The following is a 22,687-nucleotide window of genomic DNA, read 5'->3' on the forward strand; positions in this document are numbered from 1 at the left end:
AGTATGAACTAATGTACTGCTTTGTCTGCATTGGATTTTGCGGATAAGTAGTTTCACTTGATAGACCAGCTGCATTTTTGAGAAATCTGTCTCTTGAGCATAAACAATACTGTGAATGCTTGTCTGTCCTTCACTGGGATTAAACTTAACAGTTAGCCTTGCAACAATTAATATAGCAGAGTTGAGGCATTTATAGAATCCATAATTACACATAACCACATGAAAAATAGGTGTTTTGAATGTCGTCTTCCTCTCTGTGTCTTGTTTAGGTGTACTTAAAAGGAAACTATATAAAAAGAAGAAAATCTGGTTGTCATACCTGATGCAAAATCAGAAAGTCTAAAGATCAAAAAATCAAAAAGTACACACGTTGTTTTGCATAAACTAATAATTTGGATACTAGCTTGAGTGTATCACAACTTTGTTTTGGACTTGAGACAATGCTGCAGTGAGGTTTACTGACTATTATTCGTATTTACTTTGTATTCTATATTTACAAATTATTAATGCTGAATGTAGAAGACTGCCCTTTTAAAAAAGTGCAAATAACATTTATAGGCAGTGAGTTTGAACTCTGTGCTTGTCACTGTTGTTACTTTAACAGCAACACAAAAAAAGTTCCCTTTCCAATAGCTTGGTTGTAAAAGAAGAATACTTCACAACCAGTACTACTTGTATTAATTTTTCAATGTACTCTCAAAAAAAAAAAAAAGTAAAATTAAATTGGGTATGTGCAGTTACAGTTGTGCAATTCAGTCCTTTTCTTCAGCTCACCTGCAAAACAACAGGGCTCACTGTTTGGCAACCAAATTCTGTGTTTACAATTAAAAGCAAACAGATAGAAATGTTGCACTCTTGGACTGAACTGAACTGAGCTACCTCAAGCACAGATTAATGTGGACAAAACTACTACCATCTGTTGTTTGTTTGGCCTACATGCTCTGAAGAGGTAATGCATCTTCCAAGTGGCCAAGTCTGTGTAACAGCACCTCAGCCGAAATTTAGATTAATCCTTTGAAAGCCTCAGAGCAGCCAGGGATTGATTGACTGGACACAAAATTGTAATCCACTAAAAATAACAGGGAGCTGAAATTCAGATGATGTTGTAAATGGAAGCGTTAGTCCTGATGCTTTACGCTTGAAATCTTTACTTCTGCTTGTGATAGTTGGGGTTTTTTGATGTTTTTTGTGCTAATACTGGGATGGAGTCTTTTGTCTGAAGTTTGATCCTCATGCTCAAAACAGCAATGCCAAGCTCATATAATTGTCACATATATGTAAGATGACTGTTTTATGAATTATAGCATAGCCATAAACTTTAAGCAGGATCGAGTTATTCATTCACAAGTTTATTCAGAAGAATTGTATAGAAGCCTAGAATCATTTAGGTTGGAAAAGACCTTTAATATTGAGTCCAACCGTCAACCTGACACCACCATGCCCACTAAACCATGTTCTGAAGTGCCTTGTCTATGCATTTTTTGAACACCTCCAAGGATGATGACACCACCACTTACCTGGGCAGCCTGTTCCAATGCCTGACAACCCTTTCGGTGAAGAAATTTTTCCTAATACCCAATCTAAACCTTCCCTGGTGCAACTTGAAGCCATTTCCTCTCATCCTATTGCTTGTTACGTGGGAAAAGAGACCAGCACCTACCTCACTACAACCTCCTTTCAGGTAGTTTTAGAGAGCGATAAGGTCTCCCCTCAGCCTCCTTTTCTCCAGACTAAACAACCCCAGTTCCCTCAGCTGCTCCTCATCAGACTTGTGCTCCAGGCCCCTCACCAGCTTTTTTGCCCTTTTCTGGATGTGCTCCAGCATCTCAATGTCTGTCTTGTACTGAGGGGCCCAAAACTGAACACAGTACTCAAGGTGCGGCCTCACCAGTGCTGTTCAATTACTCAGTCTCTTCTGTTGTTTTTGCTCATTTAGGTCCTTGTCTGAAGCCATGTCAGTGGAAAAAATTGCTGCTATCAAAGCAAAAATCATGGCAAAGAAAAGATCAACTATCAAAACTGATCTGGATGATGACATAACTGCTCTTAAACAGAGAAGTTTTGTTGATGCTGAAGTAGATGTAACCAGAGATATTGTCAGCCGGGAGAGAGTATGGAGGACAAGAACTACAATCTTACAAAGCACAGGCAAGGTAATGCTCTGGATACCAAGCTATTTTTATGATCGAAATGGCAAACCGCATTTTTTATTTTCTGTGTCTCTAGCTTGTTAACTATATATGACTGGGGGGGATTATGCTTAGTGTTCTAGGTAAAGGTAGGCTTGGAGGACTGTTGGCACAGTGACAGAGGAGTTCATTCTTTCCTCATTATGGGAAGCCTACAATGTATCTCAAAATACTTGCTTCAGCCACTTAAAAGATACCAAGTAATCGCTTAATTCCTCTTAAACAAAGCTGGCTTGAACCCTACATTTGGGAGGGCTGTATGAAAGTACCTGCAGGTTTGAAATAGAAGCGGGGAGTAACTGATAGCAGTAGCAACATGTGTACATAGGAAGTCCAAAGGCTGCTAAGCTGTGGAAAACACCAAAGAAGTAAGGAGAGAAAATGCGAAAATGAACAAACCCAGAAAGTGTTACCATGAGGAGGCTTTTCTGTATATTTTTGTCCCTTCATGTTCCTTTAATCCATGTCTTTAGCTGCACTTGGTTATGTGCCATCCAGAAATGGTTGCAAGCACAGCTGATAGCTTGCTCTTTTTGGACAGTTAGGCTTTCTTTATTGCAGTGATACTTGGCACTAAATTTCTCAAGGAGGCAGTAAGTCAATTTCTAAAACATTGCAAATGTCTGTTTTCCTGAGGTTATTGTCAAATCACATCCTTTGCCTTCACTACTTCTCTGAGTATTGTCACAGGAAAATAATGTTTAGAAGTAAACGAGGTCCTAGTTTTCTTTTGTCTATTTTTAAGAGTATTTTACATAGCGTTCATTTTCACAACCTGGTGTCATGGCATTAGTGGTAGAATAATTTCATTAATGAATTATGGGGTAATTACTAGGTATGTGGCATGTACCTGCATGTATGCTACACACAGAGTGAGTGTTATTTCTTTGAGTCTGTGAGATTTGTAGCAATCTCACTGCTGAACAGTTGATAAATTGGTAAAAGCCTTTACTGTTTTAGTCATCGGAAATGTTTGTACTGAAGGAATCTGGGTAGCTTTTCCTCATTTAGCGAATCATTCATGGCATTCATATCTTTACATGTCTTCCAAGGGAAACTTCAAAAGATACTAGGGAAAGAGTTGAGTGTTCTACTGTAGTATCCTTGTAATAGTGAGATGAGGTAGTGATTTTTAAGCAAAACCTAACATGGGGAGAAAGACAAGAAACAGGAGATCAAGTTTATTCTTTGGACTCCAGCATGCAGTTACTTGACTAGCGTGATGAATATAATTGGCATAATAGCAAGCCTTTATTTCTTGATAGCATGGACAGAAATCATCAGATGTTAATGTTTATATTTTTGTACAAGTAACAGTGAGAGTAAGGAGATGGGGAAGCATGTCTGGTTACCCAGGGCTGTGATTTATCCCACAACAGCTCCAGGGTTTTTTGTTTGTTTGTAGGTTGGTTGGGATGGTTTTTTTGGTTGAGAGTTTTTTTTAAAAGAACTTTTGTGAAGACCTACTCAAAAGTTGTTAGAAAACTCAGATACGTTATCTCAGGCAGATCATTCTTTATCTACTTGCCTGTTCATTTAAAGAATTTTGATCAGAGAAGCATAGTACTGCTCTGCAAATGCTGTTTTGGCTTTTCCATATGATACTTGAATTGCTAATGTGCCTGATAGTGAAAATTTACAGGAAAAAGAATTATCTGGAGGTATTCAAAAAGCGAGTGGACAGGGTACTCCAGGGCATGGTTTAGGGGGCATGGTTAATGGTTGGACTCGATGATCTTGAAGGTCTTTTTCCAACCGAAATGATTCTGATTCTATGATCTGCTTGGTATAGATTTATTTGCAGTCTCTCGAATCCTCCTAGAATGTTTAAAAACAACAGTAGTTTACATACCATATAGTGTCTGACTTATTAATATCTGAATCCTTTAGAACTCCTGGGTGAATGGTAACAAAGAGTGAGCACCCCAAAATGTCGATTTTGTTTCCTTCCAAAAATTGCTTCAGTCTGAGGCAGCTCCTCAAGCTCTCTTCTCCACAGAGAAAAAGTCTTCTATGTGAACTTTCCCAGTGTTCTCTGTAGTAAACAAAGATGCAGAGATAGCTTAAGATGCAAAAGGAAAATACTAGGAATTTCGGACCACAGCAAAAAGAAAATAATCTGTTGTCCGTATCGGTTTTCTGGCAGGTTTCCTCTGTTTTTGATGTGTGTGCAAAAAGTACTGATTCCTCCAGCAAGATGCTCCTCAAAATTCTATGTAGATGGCAATAATCTTAACTATATTTATGGAGTATTTACTCTTTCTCCTTTTGGACGCGTTTTCTGATTCTGAAGTTTGCTTTTTACTTCAAATGGCCTTTTTTACTTTATAGAACTGTTCCAGGTTTTGGGTTTTTTTTTCCTGTGTGTTTTTTTTTTTTTTGAAGTCTCCAGTGATGTAGTGTTCTTCTTTAACACCTTTTGAAAGTGTTCATGATACTTGCGTTCTGCCCTTTAGGTGCTGCTTTTAATTCTTTCTTTGATATCTTCATTGTTACATAGCTTCCCTTGCTGAAATTCTAGTGGTGGATTTTTTTCCCGGCTATAGGGGTTGGTTGGGTTTTTTTTGTTTGTTTGTTTACAAGAATGTTGAATTTGAGTGCATTGATACTCCTGTTGTAGAATATTTTTCAGCAGCTGCCTCTCTAAAGTAGGTACTATGGGCCAAATCAAGAGATGCTTCTCCTATTGTGACTACTTTGGCCAGTTGCTCCAATAAGCAATTACTTATGATAGCTAAAGCATTAATTGCTGCATCACTTCCCTTCTTGACACTTATCCAACCTACAAAGTAACTGCAATTTCTCATAATTACTGTTTTCTTCTTTGGAAGTCTCTGTATTGTCCCATTCATATTGGCAATATAGCTTCAATGATTTGGGACAGGTTATTGTTCATTTACTATCATTCATTGGTTGTCACTCATAGTTTATTTGAGTCTAAGCTTCCTGTAATGCATCACACAGGTCCTTTATCTGTACGACCCCCTCTGTTACCCTCTTTTGATCAGATGTGGCATTGATCCCTGGCTGTCTTTTTACTGATTTTTGTGAGGTTCCTACTGTTTGTAAAATCAGACATTTCAGTTCACCTGTCCTCTTCTGTTTTTAAGATTTCTAGAATTTGCGTTTGTCTGCTTGCTTATTTTTGTTTTGCTTAGAACATTTTATTGAGGTATTTTTCCATAGTTTTCTACCTGATTATTATGCAGTTTTGCCTTCTTTTTGAAATGCAGTGTTTGATTTAATTGCTAGTGGATGAGTCATCCTGCACTGTGTGTTTTAAGTATCTGTTGGCCTTCCCCAAGTCTGTAGTTTTCTAGATTTTATGAATAATGTGACATTTTTATGTAATCACTTTTCAGGGCCAAATTGCATCTGTTTGGTCCAAGGGTTTGTTTTTTTTTTTCCTCTCGTAGTAACTTAATTTTAGAACTACTTCAGAGGATCTATTGTTTAAAGCAGTTTAATTTTAGGTTTGGCTAAAGGCATGCAACATAGCATTGCTGTTTTGGTGAGTCAACTGACAGTTGAACCAACTGAAAATTTAGTCAGATTTCAAAAGCAATAAAAGTACTAGATGCTAGAGCTGCTTCTGAATGCCTTTACTGTTCTTTTAACAGCTACAATTGTTGGGGGCTTTAAGAAATTAGTGTCTTCTGTTTGTCCTCGCTCTTCATGCAGTCCAATTCTCATTTTTAATTTTCACAAACACACAATAAAATCAGAGTAAGGGAATTGCTACCTTCAGACCCCATACAGCTGGATATGCTGGGGGAGAGAAGTTTAAAGAAGACAGTGAAAATTATTTAATTTGTAGACTGATACTTGGACAAGGCGTCTTGCTCCTGTGTCTCACTGGGGTTTTTCTGGTGTAGTTTTTTGTATGAAGCAGACATAATATTCAGGATGCTTATTTACATCATTTTAGAAGGATATGAATGAGTTCCTGATAATGTAGTCATGCCATTGACTATGGAACCTGTTTCTGGAGAACAGATTAAGTTTGTCAGATATTTATATATGTTAAATCAGTTTGAACTGAAATATTGTCTGGTGAAGATATGTCAGAATTAATATTGACACTTTTGAAACTGCAAATATTAAAGGAAAATACCAACAAAAATATTACTGTTGTAACTTCTTTATTGAGAGAACCTTTGTATATAGAACAAGCCGAAGTTTTTAACCCATTGATAGAATATTTACCATCGTAAGTGTTTGGAGTGTTAAATTTTGCATTACTGCTTTGCAGAGGTTTCAGTTCTTTTGTATATATATTTTTAGATAAATGTTTGGCTGTTCTGTAAAACAAACCATTGAACACCTAGAAAAAAACTGTGTTTAAACTGAAATTGATTCCTTCCTTTCATGTCATTCCTCTATCTCTCCTTCCTGAATAATCCTTTGATTTTTTTTTTATCATCTCCTGTAGCAGGCTTCAGCAATCTTTTCTGAAGGAAAAACCTCCTCATTCCGTCTCTACTGTAAATGTGTTCCTACAGGAACAAATCAAAGTAGCCTAAGCAGGAGTTTCAGCATTCACAGGTGTATTTGGAGGGCGTATTTTTGTTGGTGACTGCTGATGTACTTGATTATTTTTTTTTTAAACTTTTTTTAATCTCCCAGATTGGTCAGAAATATTTCTTAGATAAGCAGCATGGTAACTGGGTGGGCTGGGTTGAACATGCTCTACTTAAAAAGAAATCTTAAAACTGGAATCTTGGAAATGTACTAATATGGGCCTTGAAATTGTAACTTTGGAAATGAACCAGTGCTTTTACAGGAATAGTGAGCTCTGAGTATTTCTGATGGTTTTTAAAAGAAAATACAAATCTTTCATCCTTTTCTTTGTAGGGTGTGGTGGGTTGACCTTGGCTGGACACCAGGTGCCCACCAAGCTGCTCTATCACTCCCTTCCTCAGCAGGATGGGGGTGGGGGAGAAAATAAGATGGAAAAAACCCTTGTGGGTCAAGATAAAGGCAGCTTAATAAAAGCAAAGGCTGCATGCAGAAGCAAAGGAAAGCAAAAGATTTATTTTCTACTTCCCATCAGCAGGCGATGCCCATTCACCTCCCGGGAGGTAGGGCTTCAGTACGTGTAGGGGTTGCTCCGGAAGACAAATGTCGTAATAATTAATGCCTCCCCTCCTCTTCCTTTCTCTTAACTCTTACTGCTGAGCAGATGTCATATGGTATGGAATATCCCTTTGGTCAGTTGGGGTCAGCTGTCCTGGCTGTGTCCCCTCCCAAGATCTTGCCCACGCCCAGCCTGCTGGTGAAGGAGGAATGTTGAAGAGACAGCCTTGATGCTGTGCCAGCTCTGCTCAGTAGGAGCCAGAACACTGGTGTGTTATCAACACCCTTCTAGCTACTAATGCAAAGTACAGCACTATGAGGGCTGCTATGGGGAGAATTAACTCCATCTCACCCAGACCCAATACTTAGGGATATGCTAGAGATTATTGCTGAAACTTTAAATTTTGGGTAGCGGTCTTCAGTTGTATTTTCTTACAGATGTGAGTATACTAGAATTACCTTTTCTCAAGTGAACTCTAACCCTACGTACAGGAGAAATAACACCCATCCTATTGAACATATGGGAAGTCTTAAAGGTTATGCCACATAACCTTTCTAAATAGTTTTTGCTAAGAAACTGTAACAATGGCTATTTATGCTTCATGTACGTGAGTCCATACTCATGCACATTTACATGTGTCTGTGCAGTAACTGCATGGGACTTGTCCAGCTGCTGGTTTTGTGTATTTCTCGGTCTCTTTTAATAGATCTGTAAATCCCTTCTTTACTGTCTTCCTCGAGCCTTGTGTAAGACTTTTGAAGACATTGCAAGGCGCTAGGAGTCCAGAGTGACCCGTACGGTGTCTTACTGTTATTGAGTGCCTGGCTATGTTCCAGGGAAAAGCACTGAAGTAGAACCATGTAAGTTGGACATGAGAAATCTGAATTTGAGGTAAATGTTTTTCTAATGGAATTAGCTGTGTATAAAATCGAAGAATGATCAGATGTGGGCTCCTTAAGTGGGTGTCTGTTACTAACGGAAGAACTACTTAGAGCGTTAAAACTCTGAGTTATGTGAAACTCAGTCCCTCTAGTTTCATAACCTTTGAATTATGAAATTGTATCTTTTTGTCAATATAAGATTGTTTCTTCATGCGCATATTACTTGCTAGGTCTAGGTTGAAATGTTGAAGCAGAGGTTGCATTTGTTACTTGCTGTTGCTTCACTTCTTTAGACTGACCAATTTGATTCTCTCACAATCCGGGTAGTTAATCTTTTCCCTGCTTAATATTTACCAAAAAATTAAGAGAATATTCTGAATTATCAGTGCTTTTATATATAAAAATTACGTTCTTTCCTTTTCTAATAAAGTAGGAAGTAAGCCTGAATCAAATAAAATGTTTTTCTGCCTTAATCCTCATATTTCTGTGTTATCCGTTCTTATGTGAAAGATGTAGACTAGGCTATCCAGCACATATTTTTCTTAGGCTTTGTTTTAAAAACACAGGAATCTTACTTTGTATAACAAGCAATGAGTTTAAATAAACAACTTTTTTAAAAAAAAAAAAAAAATCATCATTTTCAGATTTGATATCTTCAGTTATTGCAGCCCTGTTGTAATGTACTAGTATCTATACTTTTCTTTGGAAAAAAGGTTGATGATGCCCAGTGTATTATATATCTATAAAAAAGGACATTAATACGGGAGGGAATGGACTCAGCTCTAACTTCAATGACTGCGAGTTGTATGTATTAAATTCCATAATCTTGATTTTATTTCCCCACCACCCCACCCCCAGTATCTAATAGAGTGTCTTGCTCTGAACTATTTCAGAATGTTTTTCCTTTGTGTTTTTTTGTATTCCTGTACATAAGTATTAAATACCGGGACTTCTCATTTTCCACAAATTAATCTCATCTTTATGGTGGTAAATATTTTTAGTTTTGTGTTATCACCTGGAAAATATTACCACTGCAGTTAATACTGGCATACCTTATTTTTTTGAATTAATGTTGTTTATTTGTAGGGTTGATCCATTTAACAGTAGCTAACACATTTGAAGTAAATGCTGGGAGAAACCACTTTTTCAGTTACTTTTAGTTTTCATTCTTGTTCTGATACCTTTTGAGCATTCTTACAGTTTTGGTAAATTCTTTTATATGATCTTGTAACTGCAATTTATATTAAAATAACTTTATAGCAAGACTAATAGTATTTTAATCACTTTTGACTGCTAAAAGGTCTGAGAGTAAAATTTTGGATACTTTAAAATAAATTGATTGTAAAAGCAACTTTGTGTATGGGCTCTAGGTGGCAGAATTGTTCTATGCTCCTGAAATTCACAATAGTGAATTTAATAGCAAAATTGAGAAGGCAAAGGTGTGCCAGGGTAATAGCAACTAGTATCCTCATTAGTGCTTTTGAATGGAACAAGCGTATGGCTTTCGAATGGCTGTGCACAAGTGTAATGGCATGGTCTAGCTTAAGAACTTTAGCTTGGAACTTTCCCAAACTCCATTTTATCTTATATTAGCTTATTTAGTAAAACTGGGAAGACCATTATATTGCTGCTAGGCACTAATGCAGACGTTTTGAATACAGCACTTAAAGGAAAGATGGGCCAGATTATAAAAAATGTATTTATATTGCACAGTAATGAGTCTTTTGTGAATAGGTACCTCGAATTTATCAGAGAAATCTGTAGAATAAAGCATTATGTTTCCTGAAAGAAAATTTAGGTCGGCTATAAAGTAACTTCACCGTTCTTAAGCACTACTTCTAGTAAGTATTAAGAAAAAAAAAAATATTTCCATATGCTGCATTCATAGGAGAAATAAACTAGCATTATGTTATGAGGGGGATTTTTGAGCAGATTTTATACTGTGCTGTGTCTTCGGGATGTTACAGCATTGTTGCTCTTTCATGCTTCCGAATTAGCCTTTGTGCTATTTTAAACTAAATGTTTCAGTTGTCTTTTGTATAATACTCTTGCTATAAAAATTCAGTGAAGATTACATGGAATAAGTGAGGAGTGGAACTTTTTACTGAAAACATAGTCCACAAATATACAGGGCTGATAGCAATTCAGTGCAGTAGGCTATAGTAATACTTAAATGAACTTTTTGACTGGAACATAAAGAAATGTTATTTGATTCCAAGAGTAACTTTTTATGAAGGGGAGTGTCTGATTTCTATTTTTTTCCCCAGCAGTTAGTAACACATTGAGTTTTATGAATAATTTTATATAGGTTCCCTAATCTTAGAGCTTAAAAAAATTAAGCCATGTACTCTGCTTCAGTTGGTTAGCTGTATAAATTCTAGTACTTCATTGCGAATTTCTTAAAACTACTGTTGTCCTGAAAGGACAACTAAGATGACCCATTTATTTAGGTGCTGCTTCTTAAAATTGTCTGTGTGGTAGTATGCTTGTTGTATGACTTAACTGTAGTATGGTATGTACAGGTTGAAAGTGTATAGAGAATAGTTTGAGAGGTACCGCGAGCTCTCTGCAACCATGCCTGTTAGTACAGTTGAGCATCTTGTGCATTGTACGTGTTATTCAAATGAAAGCAAATAAAGGTAAATGGGAGAGGTACATGTGTATGTAATTCAAAAAGGAAGATTTACTTTGTCACAACTATATAATTCAAGATCATGTTTCTAGCTGTGGCCTGTTTCTGAAGGGTCCTTGTGTAAGGAGAGGAAGGATGCTGGGTCAGAAATGATGGAAATTTTTGTGGTCTGAATAAGTACAGTGCAGAGAATAGCAATAGTTCACATATCTGTTCTACTGATATATTTGCATGCTTGCAGTTGCTTGTAGCTATCCCTGAATGTCAATCTTGTCTATGTTCAACCTTTGATTCTGAGGGCAACCTAGCATACAACATAAAATGCAGTGCTTTAGGACTATTTTTAAATTAGAAGAGCAAGGAGGAGGGAAGATAAACTTCACTGTTGGCGAACAGTTTACAAGTTGAAGATACAGATTCTTAGGCATAGGAGAGCGATGCCTTAAATGAAGGATTCCAGATTTAAGTATGTGCTTTAAATTTAAATGCACAAAATATTTTCTTTTAAATATACAGTTCATTAGTTCATGGTCCATATGAACAAATTTTTAATTTCTGCTATACTTCTATGAGACCACCCGAATACTGTTTACATTTTTTGTGTACATAGGAATTGCTGAAACTGTATGATGGGAATTGTGGTGGGTTGACCCGGGCTGGATGCCAGGTGCCCACCGGAGCTGCTCTATCACTTCCCTCCTCAGCTGGGCAGGAGAGAGAAAATATAACAAAAGGCTCGTGGGTCAACATAAGGACTCACCACTTACCATCATGGGCAAAACAGACTTGACTTGGGGAAAATTAACTTAATTTATTGCCAATCATCCGTAGTAGGGTAATGAGAAATAAAATTAAATCTTAAAAACACCTCCCCCTGCCCCTTCTTTCTGGGCTTAAATTTACTCCCGAATTCTCTACCTCCTCCCTTCCCAGCAGCACAGGCGGATGGGGAATGGCGATTGCGGTCAGTTCATGACACATAGTCTCTGCCGCTCCTTCCTCCTCGGAGGCAGGACTCTTCACACTCTTCCCCTGCTCCAGCGTGGGGTCCCTCCCACAGGAGACAGTCCTCCATGAACTTCTCCAATGTGGGTCGTTCCCACAGGCTGCAGTTCTTCACAAACTGCTCCAGTGTGGGTCCCTTCCACAGCGTGCAGTCCTTCAGGCACAGACTGCTCCAGTGTGGGTCCCCCGCGGGGTCACAAGTCCTGCCAGAAAACCTGCTCCAGCGTGGGCTCCTCTCTCCACAGATCCACTGGTCCTGCCAGGAGCCTGCTCCAGCGCGGGGTTCCCACGGGGTCACAGCCTCCTTCGGGAACCCACCTGCTCCGGCGTGGGGTCCTCCACGGGCTGCAGGTGGATATCTGCTCCACCGTGGACATCCATGGGCTGCAGGGAGACAGCCTGCCTCACCATGGTCTTCCCCATGGGCTGCAGGGGAATCTCTGCTCTGGCACCTGGAGCACCTCCTCCCCCTCCTTCACAGACCTTGGTGTCTGCAGGGTTGTTTCTCTTACATGTTCTCGCTCCTTTCTCTGGCTGCAATTGCTGTGCTGTTTTTTTTTTTCCCCTTCTTAAATATGTTATTCCCCCAGAGGCACTACCACTGTCACTGATGGGCTTGGACTTGGCCAGCGGCAGGTCTTTTTGGAGATGGCTGGCATTGGCTCGTTGGACATGGGGGACGCTTCTGGCAGCTTCTCACAGAAGCCACCCTTGTAGCCCGCTGGCTACCAAAACCTTGCCGTGCAAACCCTGTACAGGCATATTGCATTCCTGGTACTGCATCATGCCTTTCAGTCTGCTGCAAAGGACTTAGCAGTATGTCTGAGCATATCAAGGAAATCTGTAAAGGAGTGTGGTAGGGGCTTGATTTTCTCCTTCTTCAACCCTAATATAGGTTTGGACAATGTTTATAGCATTCTGCAGCTCTTGATCATCCTGGGATGCATGTTGAACAAGAAATCCTTCTTGTCAGCTCAAGTTTGAGTTTATATGGTTGTTCCCAGGCTCTTTTTCTCTCCGCAGTGAAACACCAGAATTTAGGTTAGATATTAGGAAAAATTTTTTTACTGAGAGGGTTGTCAAACATTGGAATGGGCTGCCCAGGGAAGTGGTTGAGTCACCATCCCTGGAGGTATTCAAAAAGCGAGTGGACAGGGTACTTCAGAACATGGTTTGGGGGGCATGGTTAATGGTTGGACTCAATGATCTTGAAGGTCTTTTCCAACCGAAATGATTCTATGGTTCTATGTAAAATCTGATTAAAAAGTGGTTACAACTTACCTGTAAGAAAGTTTTGAAGCCCTCTAGAAGCCATGCTGTATAACAGTGTATATGCTTCTAGTTTTATATGTTAGATTTAATCTTCTATTTTTGTTCAGATGATTGAGATTAAGTATGCTTTTCTTGAATTTTTTTGCCTCAAGAATTGTTTTCTGTCAAGTTAAAGTCGGTATTTCTCCTTGATGATCGTTATTAGAAACTTTTTTTTTCCTAGCATGATAAAGCTGCTATTGTGACGAGAAGTCTTTGTTAATGAGCATTAGGGTTTTGACTAGTTATAGAAATTAAAGATAGGTTGCAGAATGAAGATTGCAGTTTTTTAGAATAAATTGTGATACATTTAAGTGGAAGTATTTTAATTACAAAAGGAGTCTTGTTAGTGATGTAACTGCATTAAGTCTTCCCCAGCCAAGCAAGCTGATCTTACTTGCTCTGGTATTTCTCCTCAGACAGCCTGGTGTTAAATTAACACCAGTGATAGTAACTTGCCTTGGTGTATGTTAGTCACTATGTTGGCAAGGGATAGATAGAGCATCTGTGCCAGTAAATTTTGAGAATTTATTTACTGTTGCAGGCTTTCCTAGAGAATCTGTGTGACTCTTTCTGTAAGATGATTGACTACGTTTATCTGACCGTAGCTGCTGTTATTGATTATCTTTTGGATACCATTGTTTTCTCTTCCAATTTGCATCTAGTGCATGAGTTGTCTTTTTAGAGGCATGAGTGAGGATGGGTGGAAAAAATCTATTATGATAGGACTTTATTTAAGATAGTATCCAAAACCTGATTTGGTAGTGGCTGAAACATTTTGTCTCTTCTCCCCCCATCAATGTGATGAATTATTATTAGGTGTGGACGTGGTTGGAATCAACAAAGAGATAAGGATTTTCCTAAGCATTGTTTTTAAAGCATGTTCAGATTTTTATAAGTCTTAGTGCGCAAAACCAGTTAGCTTCTTTTCTTTTTTTCTGCTCTGTCCCCCAGATCAAAAGTTTTTGGTAATAAAAATGTTGCACTTGGTATTAAGTTTAACTAAATCCAGGGTAGAAGCTAGGGCATATTCATATTCTGATCTCTGAAGGGAGGAACAATGAAAACTTAGCAGTCTTGTGACTCTGCAGGGCATTGCAAATCAGCTGGTACCTGCAGTGGACTTACTGCTTTATCATTTTTCTGTCACAGTAATGTAATCCCATGTCCCTGACCAACCCAGTGAACAGCATGATGATGATACCAGTTCAAGTGCTTGTTAAAACACTGCTGTTTTTTTCCCCTTCCAAACAGATATTAGTTGTGGCCTTGGGGGACCTGCATTTTCATGCTGTGGAAAAAATACATCAGCAAGAACACTTTGTAATTCCATGCTTATTAGCGACTTCTTTTCAGCAGATGGGAGAAAGTCCTGTGTTTGTTTTTTTACCTGTTAGAATTTAAAATTTGGTCGAGGACGTGCAATTTCAGGCTATTAAAATCTGAGATGCTAAAATGCCTTTGAAAAATTCATAGTTTGAAATTTAAGCTCACTTTAAGAGTATGTTAACTCTAGGTTTTATGAATTAAATATGGATATGAAAGCTGGTCCTAGCTTCCTTGTGACTGAAAAAAGACTTGCCTTCTACATGGATAATCACTCTTATAAACCCCTTTTTCTTGTTATTTAATTAGTTTCTCGTCCTGAATTTCAGAAGACTGAGTAGCTTGTCATTTCCAGGAGACCAAATGTGATGAAGTACAGCAATGACAAGAGTTGTGATTGATATGCTGCCCAGCCCACAGTTTGGGAGGAATCTCTGAATTCCCAGTAAAAAGTGTGTAGTTTAGACTTACCTTCTGAAGAACAGAGCTGATTTTGAGTACCCCTGTATAATTGATACGTGCATGGCCCAGCTCTAACGTTTTTCTTCTTCCAGGATTTTTCTGACTGAAAAGAACTTCAGGTACAGTTTGGTGTGAGTTCTTTCAGTGTTTGTGAAAAGAATTGGACTTGCTCAAGGAATGGCTTTGCCTTTATAAGTGGTTTCTGGTGGTTTTCCAGTTCCTGCCCCTCTGACTTGGAGCAGATTGACAACTTTGTCCTGGTTTCAGCTGGGATAGAGTTAACTGTCTTTCTAGTAGCTGGTACAGTGTTATGTTTTGAGTTCAGTATGAGAAGGATGTTGATAACACTGATGTTTTCAGTTGTTGCTAAGTAGTGTTTAGCCTAAAGTCAAGGATTTTTCAGCTTCTCATGCCCAGCCAGCGAGAAAGCTGGAGGGGCACAAGAAGTTGGCACAGGACACAGCCAGGGCAGCTGACCCAAACTGGCCAATGGGGTATTCCATACCATGTGATGTCCCATCTAGTATAGGAAGTGGGGGGGGGTGGGGGGTGGAATCGCTGCTGGGGGACTGGCTGGGTGTCGGTCGGCAGGTGGTGAGCAATTGCACTGTGCATCATTTGTACATTCCAATCCTTTTATTATTGCTGTTGTCATTTTATTAGTGTTATCATTATCATTATTAGTTTCTTCTTTTCTGTTCTATTAAACCATTCTTATCTCAACTCATGAGTTTTACTTCTCTTCCTGATTTTCTCCCCCATTCCACTGGGTAGGGGGGAGTGAGTGAGCGGCTGCATGGTGCTTAATTGCTGGCTGGGGTTAAACCACGACAGTCCTTTTTGGTGCCCAACATGGGGCATGAAGGGTTGAGACAACAACAAACCTGAACACAGCTTGTTAAAACAAATTTGTTATAAGCATTCATTATATTGGTCTAATAGTCTCTGGTCACTATGTTGATTTATGTGTTCTTAGAGTTGTTGCTCTGGTTTTTAAAGTTCTGTTATGTATCACCTCGCTTGCTGTATGTAGTCCCTCTTCTGCTGCTTATCGTCTGTGGGAGGTGGATTAAGGTTTTCACTTTGATGTACTGTATAACACTGGTTTATGGTATGATAAAGTCATCGGTTGTGGGATTAATCCGGTATTTGCACTCAGCATTGTCACCTTTATACTTCGGGAGCCATCTGTGGGAAACTACTAATAATTATACCATTTACCTTTCCTCCTTGGAAAGCCAGTCTATGGGTGGGGTACCTTTCTTCCCATCTCCTTTCTCCTTCAGTCCAGTTACAATGGTGTTTGAGAAATTTGAAAAATTTGAATACTCTTGGGATGTTGAGACCAGCACAGTCCTAGCCCTACTGCTAGGAAGTAGCATGCTCCTGAATGTGGTTCAGCTCTTGTTTAAGGTTAAACAACTATTTAAGAAGATCACCCAGAGATCTGCCCCGAGGCTGCATAATTATGAGTGGCAGGGTGCGTGGGGTAGTAAGGGCAAGTACGTAGAAAAGTGGGCACCTCCAATGTTTTGGAAATTCACTCCTGGACAAGTGCAGAATTTTGGAAGAACTAGTAAAATATTTGGAAAAGGTATGCTGTCACCCCGGCAGCTCCAGAGAGATTCAAATCACTGCAACGTGCTGGGGCCTGGCCCATGCCTATCGAGCCCTGTTTGACACAACTCAGTGCCCTGAAGGGGAAGAGAAGGTCTCTGGACTTAACAAAATGATGAGGACTGCGGTCACCCAAACCCCAGCAACAGACACTGTGGTTATCCAAAACCTGGCAAGCGGTACTGCAACTGAACCAGCGGACCAACCTGCACCAGTATCAGTTGCCCCCCTACAGAAAAAGAAATATACAAAAAAATCAGTTCGCTTAGCGAAGGAGGAAGATGAGCCAGGGTCATCACAGGAACAGGAGGAAGAGGCAGAACCAGAGGTAATAACCTGGTCCCTATCCTTGAGTGAACTGCGGGATATGCGAAAAGATTTTGGCCGCCGTATAGGTGAGCATATTATCACCGGGCTCCTCCGATGCTGGGACAATGGGGCTAATAGCTTGGAATTAGAATGTAGGGAAGCCAAGCAGCTGGGATTGCTTGCCAGGGAAGGTGGCATTGACAAGGCAATTGGAAAAGGGACACAAGCCATCAGCCTCTGGAGGCGACTCCTGTGAAGTGTGAAGGAAAGGTACCCCTTTAAGGAAGATGTTATATGTCAATCAAGCAAGTGGACAACCATGGAAAGAGGTATCCAATATCTGAGGGAATTAGCTGTGCTAGAGACGATTCATCATGACCCGGACAACCCACAATTACCTAAAGATCCAGACGAAGTCCAATGCACACGACCCATGTGGCCGAAGTTTGTACGGAGCGCACCATCGTCCTGTGCCAACTCACTGGCAATAATGACCTGGGAAGACGAAGAGGCACCGACAGTAGATGAAGTGGCTCGCCAACTCCGTCAATACGAAGAAAATCTCTCCTCCTCCCTACAAGCCTGCATTTCGGCTGTGGAGAAGCTGTCCGAGGATTTCCAGCAATTCAAAGAGGATATGTCCTATTCCCCACCTGTAAGGAACAATGTCTCAGCTATTAGGAGTTGAGTGCTCGTCTGCCCAAGAGAGAGAATATAGAAGGTACACACTGCGAGGTGCCCTGTGGTTTTACCTATGTGATCATGGAGAGGACATGAGGAAATGGGATGGAAAACCTCCCTCGGTCCTAAATGCACGGGTACGTGAGCTGCGAGGAAAATCCACCACAAAAGGGGATTCTAGGAGGAAAAATGCCACTCCAGTTTCCAAACAGAGTAGAAGGGCTGATCTTATTTCTGATCCTGTTGAAGGGACTTCTGAGCCAATTTTACGAGAAGTGAGTACTGGATACTCTGACAAGAATTAGAGGGGCCCTGCCTCCAGCCAGGTGGAGGAAAGGGATAACTGGCTCTATTGGACTGTGTGGATTCGATGGCCTGGCACATTAGACCCACAGGTGTATAAGGCTCTAGTAGACACCGGCGCACAGTGTACTCTAATGCCATCAAGTTATAAAGGGGAAGAACCAATTTGTATTTCTGGTGTGACAGGGGGATCCCAAGAGTTAACTGTATTGGAAACTGAGGTAAGCCTAACTGGGAATGAATGGCAGAAACATCCCATTGTGACTGGTCCGGAGGCTCCGTGTATCCTTGGCATAGACTATCTCAGGAGAGGGTATTTTAAGGACCCAAAGGGGTATCGATGGGCTTTTGGTATAGCTGCCTTGGAGACGGAGGGCACTGAACAGTTGTCTACCCTGCCCGGTCTCTCTCAAGACCCTTCGATTGTGGGGTTGCTGAGGGTTGAAGAAGAACAAGTGCTAATTGCTGCCACGATGGTGCACCGGCGGCAATATCGCACCAACCGAGACTCTCTGATTCCCATCCACAAGTTGATTCGCCAACTGGAGAGCCAAGGAGTGATCAGCAAAACTCGCTCACCTTTTAATAGTCCCATATGGCCCGTGCGAAAGTCTAATGGGGAGTGGAGACTAACAGTTGACTATCGTGGCCTGAATGAAGTTACGCCACCACTGAGTGCTGCCGTTCCAGATATGCTAGAACTTCAATACGAACTAGAGTTAAAGGCAGCCAAGTGGTATGCCACAACTGACATTGCTAATGCGTTTTTCTCAATCCCTCTGGCAGCAGAGTGTCGTCCACAGTTTGCCTTCACTTGGAGGGGCGTACAGTACACTTGGAATCGATTGCCCCAGGGGTGGAAACACAGCCCCACCATTTGCATTGGACTAATCCAGACTGCACTGGAAAAAGGTGAAGCTCCGGAACACCTGCAATACACTGATGACATCATCATATGGGGCAACACGGCAGAAGAAGTCTTTGAGAAACGGAAGAAAATAATCCAAATCCTTCTGAAAGCCGGTTTTCTATAAAAGAAGGTAAGGTCAAGGGACCTGCACAGGAGAGGTCCAGTTTTTAGGAATAAAATGGCAAGATGGATGTAGTCAGGTCCCAATGGATGTGATCAACAAAATAGCAGCTATGTCTCCACCAACTAATAAAAAGGAAACACAGGCCTTCTTAGGTGTTGTGGGTTTTTGGAGAATGCATATTCCAAATTACAGTTTGATTGTAAGCCCTCTCTATCAAGTGACCCAGAAGAAGAATGATTTTAAATGGGGCCCTGAGCAACAAGAAGCCTTTGAACACATTAAATGGGAGATTGTTCATGCAGTAGCCCTTGGGCCAGTCTGAGCAGGACAAGATGTTAAAAATGTGCTCTATACTGCAGCCGGGGAGAATGGCCCTACCTGGAGCCTCTGGCAGAAAGTACATGGGGAGACCTGAGGCTGACCCCTGGGGTTTTGGAGTCGAGGATATCGAGGATCCGAGGCTCGCTATACTCCAACTGAAAAAGAGATATTGGCAGCATATGAAGGAGTTCGAGCCGCCTCAGAAGTGGTTGGTACTGAAACACAGCTCCTCTTAGCACCCCAACTGCGAGTGCTGGGCTGGATGTTCAAAGGGAGGGTCTCCTCTACACATCACACAACTGATGCCACGTGGAGTAAGTGGATTGCACTGATCACACAACGGGCTCGCATAGGAAACCCCAGTCGCCCAGGAATTTTGGAAGTGATCACGGACTGGCCAGAAGGCAGAGATTTTGGAGTGTTGCCAGAGGAGGAGGCGGCATGTGCTGAAGAGGCCTCAGTGTATAATAAACTGCCAGAAAATGAGAGGCAATATGCCCTGTTCACTGACGGATCCTGTTGCATTGTGGGAAAGCATCGGAGGTGGAAGGCTGCTGTATGGAGTCCTACATGACAAGTCACAGAAACTGCTGAAGGAGAAGGTGAATCGAGTCAGTTTGCAGAGGTGAAAGCCATCCAGTTAGTGTTAGACATTGCTGAAAGAGAAAAGTGGCCAGTGCTTTTTCTCTATACTGACTCATGGGTGGTGGCAAATGCCCTGTGGGGGTGGTTACGGCAATAGAAGCAGAGCAACTGGCAGCGCAGAGGTAAACCCATTTGGGCTGCCGCACTGTGGCAAGATATTGCATCCCGGCTAGAGAATCTGGTTGTAAAAGTACGTCCTGTAGATGCTCAAGTACCCAAGAGTCGGGCCACTGAAGAACATCAAAATAACCAACAGGTGGATCAGGCTTGCCAAGATTGAAGTGGCTCAGGTGGACCTGGACTGGCAGCATAAGGGTGAGCTATTTATGGCTCAGTGGGCCCATGATACCTCAGGCCATCAGGGAAGAGATGCAACATATAGATGGGCTTGTGATCGAGGGGTGGACTTGACCATGGACACTATTGCACAGGTTATCCATGAATGTGAACCATGTGCTGCAATTAAGCAAGCCAAGTGGTTAAAGCCCCTGTGGTATGGAGGGCGATGGCTGAAATATAAATATGGGGAAGCCTGGCAGATTGACTATATCACACTCCCACAAACTCGCCAAGGCAAGCGCTATGTGCTCACAATGGTGGAACCAACCACTGGATGGCTGGAAACTTATTCTGTACCCCATGCCACCGCCCGGAACACTATCCTGGGCCTTGAAAAGCAGGTCTTGTGGCGACATGGCACCCCAGAAAGAATTGAGTCAGACAACGGGACTCATTTCCGAAACAACCTCATAGACACCCGGGCCCAGGAGCATGGCATTGAGTGGGTGTATCATATCCCCTTTCATGCACCAGCCTCTGGGAAAATTGAGCAATACAATGGACTGTTAAAGACTACATTGAGAGCAATGGGGGGTGGAACTTTCAAACATTGGGATACGTATTTAGCAAAAGCCACCTGGTTAGTCAACACCAGAGGATCTACTGATCCTGCCCAGTCAGAATTTTTACATACTGTAGAAGGGGATAAAGTCCCTGTAGTGCACATAAAAAATATATTAGCGAAGACAGTCTGGGTTACTCCTGCCTCAGGCAAAGGTAAACCCATTCGTGGGATTGCTTTTGCTCAAGGGCCTGGGTGCACTTGGTGGGTGATGGAAAAGATGGGCAAGTCCGATGTGTGCCTCAAGGGGATTTGATTTTAGGTGAGAATAGCCAGAATTAAACTCTATGATATTAGTTGCTATATAACCCTGCTACTGTATGTTATCATTTACTATAAATGTTACATGCTATATCCATAGTACTATAGTAAGAATCACTTAGATCAAGCAAAAATGAACTGTGATAAAACTGAGCAAAGCGCAGTAGTGATGGAACCAGAACTGACTCCAGCATGCAACAATCCAACAGTGCACACCATCCTCCTGCTGCGTCCAACGTCACCTGCTCGTCACACTGCACTGAACCCCAATTCTGCTCTATCGACTGAGAGGACTTTGCACCATCCCTCCTGCCCAGAAAGACTGGTATGACAGATGGAGCCCAGAGTCGGGAACTAAATGAACTCAACGAACATTTAATGAACATGACCCATAAACTAAAGGAATGATATCTCTGTGCGTGCATACATATATATATATATATATATATGTGTCATGATATATATAGATATATATCTCATTGCTTATATGTCTGAAAGGGACAGAAAAGGTGATGATGATTGACCAGGATGTAACTGAAGGTATGGGAACTGAGCATGACGTCAATGGTATAGAATAAGGGGTGGATACTGTCCTGGTTTCAGCTGGTATAGAGTTAATTGTCTTCCTAGTAGCTGCTACAGTGCTATGTTTTGAGTTCAGTATGAGAAGAATGTTGATAGCAACAACTGAAAACATCAGTGTTAAGTAGTGTTTAGTCTAAAGTCAAGGATTTTTCAGCTTCTCATGCCCAGCCAGCGAGAAAGCTGGAGGGGCACAAGAAGTTGGCACAGGACACAGCCAGGGCAGCTGACCCAAACTGGCCAACGGGGTATTCCATACCATGTGACGTCATATCTGGTATAGGAGCTGGGGGGGGGGGGGGGGGGGAGTTGCTGCTTGGGAACTAACTGGGTGTCGATCGGCAGGTGGTGAGCAGTTGCACTGCGCATCATTTGTACATTCCAATCCTTTTATTATTGCTGTTGTCATTTTATTATTGTTACCATTATCATTATTAGTTTCTTCTTTTCTGTTCTATTAAACCATTCTTATCTCAACCCACAAGTTTTACTTCTCTTCCTGATTTTCTCCCCCATCCCACTGGGTGGGGGGGGAGTGAGTGAGCAGCTGCATGGTACTTTAGTTGGTGGCTGGGGTTAAACCATGACCAACATGCTGACAGAGGTCAAGTGAACAAGCTTAGAGAAACTTTGCATTACAGTGCTCTCTAAACGATGTCTACAAAATTCATCCCCGAAGTTTTTGTTTTGTAATTAATGCTTTTTTTTTTTTTGGTAATGTGAGTGTTGTTAATTAACACCACTTCAGTATTAGTATACAATACTCTAGAAGAATCTAAGCATTTTGTGAATACTTTATAGTATTCTGAATCAGTAAAAAAGCCTTTTTCATTAACTGATAAAAGGTTTCTTTACTGAGGAACCATTACTGAAAATTGACAGTAGTGACAGACATTGTGTACACATATCTCTATAGCTTAAAATAGCTATTGAGTGGTAACATAATAAGCATATGCCTTTCAAAAGTTAAATTAGTGTTTACATTTTTGTTTAGAATAAAGCATTCCCACTAATATTACCAGGAGCAATTTGTTTTAAAAACCTTGATTAATATCACTTGTTCAGTTGTGCCTCAATGACTTGGTTATCTCACAAAACACTGCATGAAGTTACTGAAATTATCCTGAATCACTCTTGAATCAAGGATTTG

General features: G+C 40.9%; 1 protein-coding gene across 1 annotated transcript in view; it reads left to right on the forward strand.

Annotated features, from left to right (window-relative positions):
- CDC73 (cell division cycle 73) overlaps positions 1-22,687 on the forward strand; it is a 126,356-nt gene that overhangs the window by 11,609 nt on the left and 92,060 nt on the right. Inside the window, exon 7 of the mRNA XM_052800598.1 lies at positions 1,937-2,153. Within this exon, the coding sequence (XP_052656558.1) occupies positions 1,937-2,153 (217 nt within the window). The remainder of the gene's footprint in view (positions 1-1,936; positions 2,154-22,687) is intronic.

The sequence above is a fragment of the Harpia harpyja genome, chromosome 11 (genome assembly GCF_026419915.1).
Source record: "Harpia harpyja isolate bHarHar1 chromosome 11, bHarHar1 primary haplotype, whole genome shotgun sequence".
NCBI lineage: Eukaryota > Metazoa > Chordata > Aves > Accipitriformes > Accipitridae > Harpia > Harpia harpyja.